Genomic DNA, 13,345 nt, shown 5'->3' on the forward strand with positions numbered 1-13,345 from the left:
GACCAATGTACACCGACGTCTGTGCAGCATACCGGTGTATGTATAATTTTATCGTTTTTCACAGTGAATTTGAATGAACTGAGCTATGATGTGAAGCACGCTTATTACGTGTCATGTAATGATGCATGCCAGCGGAAAAAAGTATTGAAAAAAGATTTAGTTTTAAAATAGTTTTAGAAAAAGTTTTGCTAACTTTCTGCAAAGGATTTCTCGAATCCTCATAATTGTTACATACGTCGTTATGAAAAATTATGCTTGATATATTTTTCTTAAAACTTTTGGTTCATTTTCATGACTTTCAACAAGTTATCATTCTTCTTCTCTATCAAGAACCATGTCTTCAACAAAATTTTCTTTAATTCCATCAACGACATCCATGACGTCTTTTTGTTATCCAAATTGAACTTAAAAATGGATCTAATTCATGTAAGGAACCAAGGAAAACGTCATGCAAGTTTGCCTCTCTTGATCGTTTTCTTGCATTATGAGTTCTAAATTTCTTCAACTTTTTATGCTGACTCTCTGCCAATGTACCTAAAGGTGCAGGTGAGTGAATAATTATTTCACCAGCATGAGCCAGAACTTTATGAACTGTAGCAAGAATTTTATACCATCCGTAGAAATTAAGTAACAGTTACTTTTGCAATAAACATCAAACTTGTAGGGATTAATTGGTTCCTGGTTCCACACATTTCCAGTAGTACTAGTACCAGGTCCACCTGATTGTGGTTGGTCCACTCTAATGCCAAAGTTTTCGTACATTCTTGCTTTCACAACTTTTTACCTTTGTTATTTCTTGAATAGAGTACTCGTGTGTAAGTGTGTCGATAGTGAAAGGGTTTAGGGTTTCTTAGTTTTTCCCTTCAAAATGATTTACCCTGAAAATAGACTATTTTGCTTGTTAATCATGCATAGAAGTGCATATTCATTGACCTTAAATTATTTTTGGGAATAATAATTAGATCAAATTTTTAACTAATGTGACACGTTGCAAATACTGGCAAAAAAAATCTTCGGGATATTGTAGTTGAAGCTTTGCCCTTCATGTGTTTTATTATAAAACCCGGGGAATATTCAGGAAAAAAAAGTTCTTCACTATTAAAGTTAAAATTATCGTTTTTTAAAGAAATTTTATTGTATCTTCATTTATTTAATCTTTTCTTCACTTTTGTACCTTATTTTTTGTTTACTAACAAAAAACTAACAAACCCTAATATCATGGAAAAAAATATGAAACAAGTATTTAAAGAAATAGTTGAAAAACAAACAAAAAATCTGAAAATTTGTCTAATTTTTCACCAATTTTTGACTTTGACACCTTGCACGTATAGACTTCAAATTTTGGATTTTTCTTAATCAGAATATTGGTAATCTATAAAAAATATTTAAAAATTCGGTTAAACGACTATTTTCTTCCTTTTACTTCCACTAATTATTTTTTAGGTATCAAACAGATACGCATTTCGTCCTCCACTTGAGGACTTCTTCAGTGTTTTTGTTATCGAAAATGCGTATCTGTTTGATACCTAAAAATAATTAGTGGAAGTAAAAAGAAGAAAATAGTCGTTTAACCGTGTAACATTTCCCCTAAGACGCTCGCAAATAATTAATCATTTAAAAATTATTTGGGAGACATGACATTTTCGATTAATGACCGCCTGAAATCCTATAGTGGATATATACTACATTTTGTGCATTATCTAGTCCCCTGAGTTAATTATGTTCGCAAAAAAACAAAAAGTGCGGTGGTGCTGTACGGTGGGTGTAGTTGACCTCCACAAACGTTAAATCAGAGACTAGCCCACAGGCAAGCTGGCGGCCATTACCACTCGCGGAAAATTGGATATCAAAAGTTTTTGAACAACTCCGGAGACGAGCCAGCCTCGGGCTGAAAGTCTCCTAAATAAAGACACAAAAAAAAAAAGTTTTTATACAAATTATATCACATATAGTTACAGCTGAAACTGCTGGAATCTTCCCCAAGAAGTCTCTCCAAGACTTGCAGTAGGATCTTTTTCACAGTTTCTAAAAAATATTTTAAAAAAGATTCTGAAACTTCGGAATTTTTCAATAGCCATTACCGCATACAAAAGACGATACAAATGTTCAAAACCTTACAAAGTGACAGCCCTCAAGTTTTAGATTTTGATTTGACACCCAGTATCTCCAAGTAAAGGGTTGTCCAACGTCAAATAATAAATTGAGAAATGCTGCGGTTAAAGCCCATGTGTGATCAAGCTTTAAAGGGTATGGAAGGCGCCACAAACCGTCACGGGGCGCTTCGAAAACTAATATTCGAGCAATGGCTTGGAGGTGTAATAACAATAATATACTGGAAATAATTTAATACACTTATTATTTAATCAGTTTGGCATACGTCGCTTTAGCGGTCGAGCTGGTTTACCAGCTGTTTGCGTTTCAGTTTCAATTGGCTGGCATACCTCTGCCTGCCAGCTTCTTTCGCTTGGCTGAACCTTTTCTCCGGCTTGGGCGCTCCTTGGGCGTTGTTATTGGTTAGTCGGTTAGTAGCAAATGCTCAACACTTTGTGGAGCCATTTGCAGCCGAGAAAGGTGTCGATTGGGTGTTGATCCGATGGTGACATAGCGTATAATTATGACCCGTTGGCATATGAGTAGGATTGGGTAAGGCTTTCGCGGCTTTTGTTTACAGCCGTTCGTGGATTGAAATTGGTTTCGAAATAGCTACTAAAGCCACTAAAGACACGTTGCAATGCATTGGTGTATTTTGGATAAATTGTTCGCAGGATGATCAAGAAAAGCACACCCAACCGGTGATTGTTAGATTTTCTAACAATTATGTATAAGAACCTACCAGAACCTGTATAAGAATGGGACAAATTTATTTATTTATTTATTTATATTTCATCTGACTGTATGGTCTACATGAAAATTTAATTAATATTTGGAACATTGTCAGTCATTAAAATATCTTGTCAAACAATACCAAAATCTAGATGCGTTGATGTTGAACATATGCGAAAATGTTAGATTCTTATACAAATATTGTATGAAACCCTATAATTTTGCAAGCTATTCTTACAATACTAGTTTGTGAGCGTACATTTTTTGTATAAGAATCTAACAATTTCGCATATGCCCAGGTTTTGGTTGGTTCTTATACAGAATTGTTAGAAAATCTAACAGTCGCTGGTTGGGGGAAGATGTGTTATCTCAAGTAATGCTTCAAATACGACTAATGTGTTTATTTCTTTGTTTTCTGTTGCTCTTCCAGTTTCGCGAAATGTCCTCCATCGGTTTGCGAAACCCCGAAGAAAGTTCTACCATCGTCAGAAGCGACAGCCCCGGGTAGCGCAGCCTGCAATAGGAAACTGTCAATCACATCCACAACCGATCCGTCCTGCATCGCCGACACAAACAATGTTCCCATATCGCAATCAATTTCCATGACAGCAACGAATGAGACAACGACGACAACGAAGGGAACAGCTCAATTACGGACGACGACGTCCGGCTGTCTGAAAGCCGATACGGGTGGGACCCCGGCTGGCGAAGGACACCCAACCGGAAACCGCTCCCAAACGGGACGAACGCCGATCTCACGTGATTTATTTATCGCATCCACGGCGACGTCAATGACCCCGCCGGATGATGACTTCCAGGCGGGCTTTCGAACGCTCGACCACGATGACCGGGTGGGTGCATCTGCCGCCCCATCTGCTGCTGCAGGTGGAGGACACATTCAATCGCAGTCCAGTGGTACAGCAGCTGCTGCAGCACAATCGTCGGCGGCGTTGCATCGGACAGCTGCAGCAATCGGATCGTTTACAGGCGAAGCTGTTTCATCATCGGCGGCTGGGCGGAGTGATATCACCAGACGCAGTTACGAAAGAATGGAAAACGAAAGTAAGTGTAAACCCTTTTACTTGTTATTGGACCATCTGGGTGTTTTGTTTTGTGGTGTATGAGCTATAATAGGGCATGATTGCGAAGCAGAATAATGATCGAAATGAGAGCAAAAGTGATTAGCATCAACAAAAGTAGGAAAGAATACAATGCAATTGAATCGCGATTACACTACTGCCAACCAGTAGAATAAACAGAAGTGATAAATATGTATTGGCTGAGTAATGACTCGTGCTTAATACCTAGTGCTGAGATTTGAATTTATGCTCAAAACAAAGTAATTGTTTTATATTGAATTGTAGATTGTGGAACGGCAGCACAAATCACTCTATATGAAAAGTTGGAAAGCTACTCTTACTAAATTTTGGATAACAATTTTATGCTACAAAATTTTTAAAATTTTCGATGGTGAAATTAAAATTTCCTTCAAAACAAATGAACAAGCAGAAAAAGCTTTTCGTATATATTTGTTTGTGAGACTGCAGTTTTGGTCATATTACTTTACATTATAGTCAATCTTCTCTCTTCAATAATGTGAATATGAAGCTTACTGATGCTACAATAATTTTTGATGATCTTACCCACTGGCGGCGCCAGAGTTGATAGGCACCAGCAATTTTGGCACAATCGGTTCATTTATAAATTGGAATTAACAGTAGACACTATAATTGAAGGCATACAAACATTATTTTAGGCTTTTAGGGGAATGTATTTACGTGTCATAAGACGAGTTACTTATAAAACTTGGGTTCACTACTGTCAAGGACAGTAGTAGAACAAAGCCCTGTTTTGACTCTGGAGAGTACATGCCAAGAAAAAGACCCTAAGTACCTAAATACCACCCTAAATATTCCATCCGAAATTCCTCCAGAAATTTCTTAGGATATTCACCCAGGTGTTATTTCATGAATCTATCCAAAAACTCTTTCGGAGAATCTTTCAGACATTTTTCGTAAACATCTTTAGGAAATACCTTCAGGAATTATCCAGTCATCCAGAAGTTCCTTCAGACATATCTTTGAAAATTTCAGAAAATGCTTCGCAAATGAATCCAGAATTTCGTTCAGAAGTTTCCTCAAGAATTTCTTTGAAACCTCCTCCACAAATTCCTACGGAATTCGTCTGGATATTCCTTCAACAAACCTTCAGAGAATTCCTTTAGCCCAGTGGTGCTCAGCATTTTGGGCGTTTTTATTCTTAATTTGCTTCTCACACAATAAAAATTAGCTTTGACTTCGTAAGAAACGATCAAATCAAAACAAAGGTACGGCCCGCGGGCTGCACTGTAATTTTTCTTTGAACAAGTCGTACGGAGTGATTTTAACTCCAATATTCGTTTCAATATCCTCAGCTGATAGCTTCATTTGAAAGCTTTCGTCCAAGTATTAACTTGTAAGGTGAAAACTCATTTTTATTGTGTTATTATTAAGGGAAAAAACGCCTAAAGGATCGGCTGCTTTGCAGACTGAGGCCCATGATCGTATGTCCCGGCATATTTACCAGGTATAACTCTTTACGTGGAGGATCCGCTAGGGCTCATTAGCACTCTCCAACGGGTCGGAAAATTAACCAATTTCTCGTCAACTGGAGACCAGCGCATGGCCACAGGTAGGATAGGATAGGTTGTAATATAGATTGAAATTGAGAAGTCATGAATCACAATAGATCAGCGGTTCTCAACCTGGGGTACATGTACCCCTGGGGGCACTTTCGCTGGCTTCAGGGGGTACCCCGGACAAGAATGCGTAATGGCGGATGTAGTACAATTCCAATTAAAACTTATTGATCAAGTTTTGATAATTATGCAATTTTTTATTTCAAAACTTTGTCTTGTACATAATATACATGGCGATTAGTAAATCAAAGCCTATTAAATCCTGTCCTCCAAAACAGGCACAGTGTATGAGGGGCTGTGCGACAAAAGAACAAAAGGACAAAACGTTGAATGAACAAATTTGAAAAATCTTCAAGGCAATCTACCTATTTGAAACAAAATATTGAATAATATGTTAGCAACAAAATTAAGGGAAACGGAAACGGAAGGTACGAAAACCTCCATTTGAGAGACATGAAGGTTTTTTTTTCCGAAAAGCTTATTTGCTTCGTTGCAAGCGAATTGAAAGCATCTTTCTACGATTCTCGGAAGCCTCCATCCAAACAGGTCGAAGTCTTCTTTCAAATGGCTCGGAGGCCTCTTTTCAAGAGGTTGGGAAGCCTCCTTTCAAGAGGTTCAAAAGCCTCCTTTCAAGAAGCTCGTAAGCCTTTTTTTTTCAAGAGGCTCAGATGCCTCCTTTTAAATGGCTCGAAAGCCACCTTTCAAGAGGCTCGAAAGCTTCTCTTCCGTGGCCCGAAAGCCGTCTCTTAAGAGGCTCTGAAGCCTCCATTGAAGAGGCTCTGAAGCCCCTTTCAAGGGATCAAAAACCGCCTTTCAAGAGGGACGGAAGCTTCCTTTCAAGAGGCACGAAATTTATCTTCCATGAAGATTGGAAGCGTACTTTCAAGTGACTCGAAAGCCGCCTCTAAGGCTCTGAAGCCTCCCTTCAAGATGCTCGGAAGCCTCCCATAAAGAGGATTGGAAGCCTTTTATTAAGAGGCTCTGAAACCCCCTTTCAAGGGCTCGAAACCGCCTTTTAAGAGTCCCCGAAACCTCCCTTCAAGAGGCTTGGAAACCTTCTTCAAAGGGCTCAGAAGCCTCCTTCCGAGACGCTCAGAAGCTACCCTTGAAGAGGCTCGGTTTTCTTCTTTCAAGAGGCTTGTATGCTTTACTTTAAAAAAAAACTCTGAAGCCTCCTTTTAAGTGGTTCAAAAGCCGCCTTTCAAAAGGCTTTGTAGTCTCCCTTCATGAGGAAGCCCCTTTCAAGGGCTCGAAAGCCGCTTTCAAGAGGGACGGAAGCTTCCTTTCAAGAGGCACGAAATTTATCTTTCATGAAGATTGGAAGCGTACTTTCAAGTGGCTTTCAAGGCTCTGAAGCCTCCTTTCAAGTTGCTCGGAAGCCTCTTATCAAGAGGATTGGAATCCTTTTATCAAGAGGCTCTGAAACCCCCTTTCAAGGGCTCGAAAACCGCCTTTTAAGAGGCCCCAAAACCTACCTTCAAGAGGCTTGGAAACCTTCTTCAAAAGGCTCAGAAGCCTCCTCCCGAGACGCTCAGAAGCTACCCTTGCAGAGGCTCGGTTTCTTCTTTCAAGAGGCTTGTATGCTTTACTTAAAAACAAAACTCTGAAGCCTCCTTTTAAGTGGTTCAAAAGCCGCCTTTCAAGAGGCTCTGAAGTCTCCCTTCATGAGGCTCATAAGCCTCCGTATAATAGACTTGGGTACCTCCCTTCAATAGACTCAGGAGCCTCCAATAAACAAAAAAAAGTCCTGCAGGAAGGTAGATGTATAAAATTACTTTGAATTGGAATTTTTCACGTAATAATGCAAATTTCAGCCAACAACATGGAGCGCCATATACCCCGTTAGTTTTCGTCGTTTTTCTAATATCTTATCTACGCTTGTTTTCATTTACACTAAAACGTAGGGGGTATTTCGATTAACGCAAAAGTCTGAAGGGGTACCTATTAAGAAAAAGGTTGAGAACCGCTGCAATAGATCATTCTTATATTTTAGAAACAGTCAAATTTCAGAATGTTTTCAATTGGGAGCGGACTAATTAGACTTATCAGGATTTGCATCAGGTTGGAAAATTCAAAATAGTAATATCGATTCAATTAAATGAATAGAAAACAGTTTAGAAATCTGAATTTCTCCATAACAATGAATATTTCTTACATAAACTTTGCATTGGTTCTGATGATAAGTCTTAACTTCATAGCAAACTAGAAATCAGCCAAGAAAAAACGTAGGTATAAAAAATGGATTGATCATAAAATGAAATAAGAATATTGAACATTTTAGATTAAGATATTTAGATAGGATTTTTTTTAAATATGTTTTTGAGAAATTGTTTAGAGTAGCAAAGGAAGAAGTTTACTGTACTATTGGATAGAAAAATATTAAATTGAAATTCTGAGATAGAAGAGAGACAGAAGAAAAAAGTAGAGATTGAGCTATAAAAGAAAAAATAGAGATTGGTAAAAGGACAAAGCAGATATTGATAGATAGAGGAAGGACATAGGATTTGTAAGGCAATATTCTTGTAAGGTCAGGCAATTCAACAATTCTTTTGTAGTTTTATATATACTGTATCTAACAATGATTAAAACATTAATAAGACAAATTTATATAAAACCTTTATGTTGAAACTTAACAGACAACCGACAACAACACAGTGACAATGACTTTTTCCTATGTGACTAACTTAACTGACCAAACCACATTTCTGGAAATTTTCAAGCGGGTTATGTTAGCTGAAACCCACAGTTCGGTGTTCATTTGGTCCAAGTAGACTAGTTCTTCCGGCATTTCGAAACCCACCCCGATCATAGCAATCCTAAGGAACACAAAAACAAACCTTCAGAGAATTTCTTTAGAAATTCTACTGGAATCTGCTTCAGGAATTCTCTCTGAAATATTTTCTGAATATTTTCTTAAAATCCTACTTGAATACCTTATTTCACGAATTTCTCCGCAAATTCCTCCAAGTATTCCATCGGAAATTCTATTCCCTAGGAATTTTCTCCAGTAATTCCTTCGGAGTTCCTTAGGAACGAATTTATTTTCAAAGGGAATTTTCGACATTTTTTAATTTCTCCAAAAAATTCTTTGGACATTCATCCATGAATTCATTCTGACTTTCCTTAAAGGATTCCTTTGGAAATTATTTCGAATATAAATGCAGTAATTCTTTTGGAAACTATTCAATAAATTCCTTTGAAAATTTAAAGAAATAATTCTTTCGGAATTTCCATCAGAAATTCGGAAATTATCTAAAAGATTTCTTCGGTAATCATTCCAGGAATTTCTAAGATAAATTTATACAATAATCCCACATTCCTTTAACATTCACCTCAGGATTTTTGTTTCAGAACCTTTTCCAGAACCTTTTTTTTTGTAATTCTTTTTAGGAACTCCTTCGGACATTCCTCTGATTTTTTTAGCATGCCTTCCCGAAATTCCCTAGGACCGAGAAGATTAAAAAAAATTCTTTCAAGAACTCTTTCGGGAATCGCTTCAGATTTTTTTTAAGAATCCTTCTTCCGTTTCCGTCAAATACTTCTTCGGAAATTCCTATAGGAAACTACTTCATGCTTTAATAAATTTCTGGAATAATCCTTGCATGTATTTTGTAAACAATACCGTAAAGAATTTACTAAAGGAATTTCTGCTGGAATATCGAAGGAATTTTTGAAGATATTTACAACAGAGTATTTCCGGAGGAATGTTCAAAAGAATTGCTGATGGATATTTTCTAAATTCTTCTTGGATTGAATTCCGTACCTACTTGAAGTCGAGTCGAGTGCGAGACGCTGGAGGCGGCCTTGCTGTTGGGGTTGGGGTGCGTATCTGTCGGGGGTGCAGTGCACAATGGTCGGAACCCGTGATTTGATGAACTTAATTGTTTTGTGACCAAACGGCTGATATGATCTAAATAGTGTCTTCAGAGAAAAAAATCACAAAAATAGTGCCCATATTTGAGTGGATTTTATTTTTCAATAGTACCTACTATTGAAAAAGTTGAAAATTTAACTTTTTTCACAAACGTGATAAAAAAATGTTTCTTCGGCAAAGTTGTAGATCTAGCAAAAATATAACATTTTGCTATAGAAACTTTTTTCCTACGATGAAAACTTTTGGAGATATAAGCGTTTTTTATGGAAACTCCCTTAAATTTAGTATTTTTGGTATAACTTTTTTGCTAAACAAAACTGAGATTCGTGACATTCTACAAAAATGTGAGCACTAAAGACTACATGTTTTGATAAATTTAAAACTTTGCCACGACAATTATATCAAAAGTTATGGAACTTTTAAAGTCTATTTCACACTATTTTCAATTGCGTATAGGGAAGAGGGTGGCAAACCGAATCACAATGTCAATTACTCTTCTGAAAGTTCAGACTCCATACTATAAAGTAGTGAAAGTTTCGTGAGTGCCAATTCATAAACAAAGAATTTACGTTATTCAAAAATATGGAGTTTTCTTTAGAAAATACACTTTTTCAATAAGATGTGTATAGGGAGATGGTGGCACATCGGGACACAATGTCAGGCACATTTTAGAAAGATTTTACTTCATAGCTTGAAGGTGTGAAGGTTCAGTGAGTGTCAATTCACACATAAATAACTAGAATTGTATCAACAGTGTCTTACCTTTTTACAATACAGTACTTTTGTGCTTATTCTGCGTCTCGTATGAGATGAGGCGTTTCGAATGAAGTGACAATTGTCGATACCTCCCATCTGAAATACACGGTCGTTTTACGTGAGACGTGTCGAAATTGACAATTCTCGGGTCATTCGAGACGCAGAACAAGCACATCTACTTCGCAGGAAAATATGACCTTTCTCGACCTATAGCGGTCAGATGTTTGACTGCAATGTCGGGCTAGGTTCATTTGTCGGTCTGGTCAAATAAATTTTCTTATGGCATAAGAGTACTATTAAGCTAGGATATACAAATGCATAAATAGTAATTTGTTATAGAATCCTGGAAATTTGTAACTATGGACTTTAATAAACATTGAATAAGTAGTTAAGGATTTCACAGAAGAAGACAGGGAGAGAGATGGCAAAGTCGAATAGTTATGTGATAGCTTGTGCTGCATTGAATAGTAGTGACTAGTGATAGATATTTCGTGGGCGCTAATTAAGTGAATAATTATGTTAAATATTTATATATTTTTAAGCCACATTTATTCGCGCTTCAATCATTGATTATCGGCTAAATGGGATTTCCTCAAGCAAAACAACTTCGTACCTTATTGGGTGGCTTCTTAAAATTGGTAATTATTATTTTAAATATTTTCGGTTTCTAATTACTTAAAAAAATGCCTAAGAAAAAAAAACAAGTCATAATGGTTGACTTGTAATATGATATTATGAAGCTTACTGGATAATACTGAGCATTTTAATTTGGCTTACAACTTCCGTGTAACTTCCGAAAATATGAAAAAAAGTTTTAAAAGCAAAATGTCATATTTTTACTAGGTCCACAACTTCCACTAGATCAACAACATATTGCCGAAATAGCTATCTTTGGTCCCATCTCCTCCATATATGCATATAAAATTACGGAGTAGTGTATAAGACTGTCCTGTGGGGGAGAAACAGGTTTAAAAAATATGCGTGTCAAGCTGAGCCGAGATCCAGCTGACAGTGCAAGCCAAAAACAATGCAAGCCAATTCTCTAAGGCAACATACCAACGCAGAACAAAATTTGGCATATCAGATGGCGCACACTTTGATTGTTATTTTCTTGTTTTAAATTTAATTGTTGTCTGACGACAATATTTATTTAATTTGATGCGTAGTTTCGAGGGCTCCCTCTCAGGTACTGTCGAAGCCGACCCTAATTGTTTGTGTGTGAATTGGCACTCACTGAACCATCACACCTTCAAACCATAAAGTAAAAACTTTCTAAAATGTGCCTGACATTGTGTCTTGGCGTGCCACACTCTCTCCTATACGCATATAATTAAAAAACAGTGTTTTTTTTTAAAGAAAATTCCACTTTTGTGACTCACGCCAATTCTTCGATAATGAATTGGCACTCACGAAACTTTCACTACTTTATAGTATGAAGTCTGAACTTTCAGAAGAGTACCTGACATTGTGATTCGATTTGCCACCTTCTCCCCTATACGCAATTGAAATCAGTGTGAAATTGACTTTAAAAGTTCCATAACTTTTGATATAATTGTCGTAGCAAAGTTTTATATTTATCAAAACGCGTAGTTTTTTAGTGCTCACATTTTTGTAGAACATCACGAATCTGAGTTTTGTTTAGAAAAAAAGTTATACCAAAAATACTGAATTTAAGGGAGTTTCCATAAAAAATGCTCATATCTCCAAAAGTATTCATCGTAGGAAAAAAGTTTCTATAGCAAAATGTTATACTTTTGCTAGATCTACAACTTTGCCGAAGAAACATTTTTTTATCACGTTTGTGAAAATAGTTAAATTTTCAACTTTTTCAATAGTAGGTACTATTGAAAAATAAAATCTACTCAAATATGGGCACTATTTTTGTTTGGGCACAAAACAATTAGGTTCATCAAATCACGGCTTCCGACCATTGTGCAGTGGGGTGGTGGAGTTGGATGGAGTAGTGCAGGCTCCTCTTATGACAAGTAAATACATTCCACTAAAATCTTAAAATAATTTTCGTATCGAGAGACTGTTTACTTTTTTACTTTTACTACAACTAAAGTCTTTTCTCACAACAGCGGGCTTGGTAGTCATATGGCTACTGCTTCTGCCTCATACGCAGGAGGTCGTGGGTTCAATCCCAGGTCAGTTCCATTCTCTCCTACTTTCTATCTTTCTCTTTATTTCTCATGTTCTAGCAATCGCTAGAACTGGAAATGGACTTCTATACCGTTTCCATTACTATTCCTATACCTTCAACTTCAGTATTCTAACAGTAATCTGCTAGAATTGGAAATGAACTAATAGAGCTCGTTTCCTACATCCAATTGGAAATTCCATCAGTTACCTTCTCCTATCTATCACATTGGCAGCTCGTTAACCAAGACGGACCTCTGCTTCTCCAACCTAACCTAGAAATTCCAACAAATTCCGCATGAACTCGTGGCAAGTGCAGAGGTATATTCGGCTTGCAGTGGGCGAGTGATTGCATCATCATTTCCTCCCCCTTCCCTACATTGACTTGCATTCTGACGTGGCAGGCGCCAGTATGACCTAACAAATGAGATCACCAGTTCTTGTACATTGAAGATGTGTGCTAGTCCCAAGCAAACATCTGTTGGTTCCCTGTGCAAGAACAGCTGATCTGGTCATAATGGAGTAGCAACTACGAGCAGTCAATCAAGCTCAAGCTCAAGCTCAACTAAAGTCTTTTCTCACAACACGCCAATAAATCCCATACTGCCCATGATCTCATAGTTGACGTATCAACCATTTGAAATTTCAGCGAATATAATTTATTACACGCTTACTAGAATATTTCAACCGCTGCAAAATCGATACGTTGCTTGTTCCAATCCTCATTTAAGTATCTACGGGCTGAAATGTTTTAAATTTGCGAACTTTGTCCCTAAATTATTCGAAATATATGCGAAAGTTCAATGGTTGTTACGTCAACTATGGAATCATGGGCAGCATAACCTTTCAATTCGTCGATTCGTAGGTACATTTAGGATAAAGTGCCTAATAGTGGACCCTCCAGCCATTTTTGCATTATTACAGCACAATGTAAACAGAGAGAGTGCCCATTATAGGAATATTTTGGGGATCCATAATAAGGAAGGAGAACATCCCGAAAAGGAACATAAATAAATGAACACAAATGAAGTGTCGACTATAGGAAGCAATTTCTTATCATGGACCCCCAAGGGGTC

General features: G+C 37.2%; 1 protein-coding gene across 1 annotated transcript in view; it reads left to right on the forward strand.

Annotated features, from left to right (window-relative positions):
* Positions 1-13,345, forward strand: part of LOC134212113 (protein disks lost) — a 293,532-nt gene that overhangs the window by 107,534 nt on the left and 172,653 nt on the right. The window contains exon 2 of the mRNA XM_062689664.1: positions 3,254-3,885. Within this exon, the coding sequence (XP_062545648.1) occupies positions 3,426-3,885 (460 nt within the window). The 5' untranslated portion in view covers positions 3,254-3,425. The remainder of the gene's footprint in view (positions 1-3,253; positions 3,886-13,345) is intronic.

Source organism: Armigeres subalbatus, chromosome 2 (genome assembly GCF_024139115.2).
Source record: "Armigeres subalbatus isolate Guangzhou_Male chromosome 2, GZ_Asu_2, whole genome shotgun sequence".
NCBI classification, from domain to species: domain Eukaryota; kingdom Metazoa; phylum Arthropoda; class Insecta; order Diptera; family Culicidae; genus Armigeres; species Armigeres subalbatus.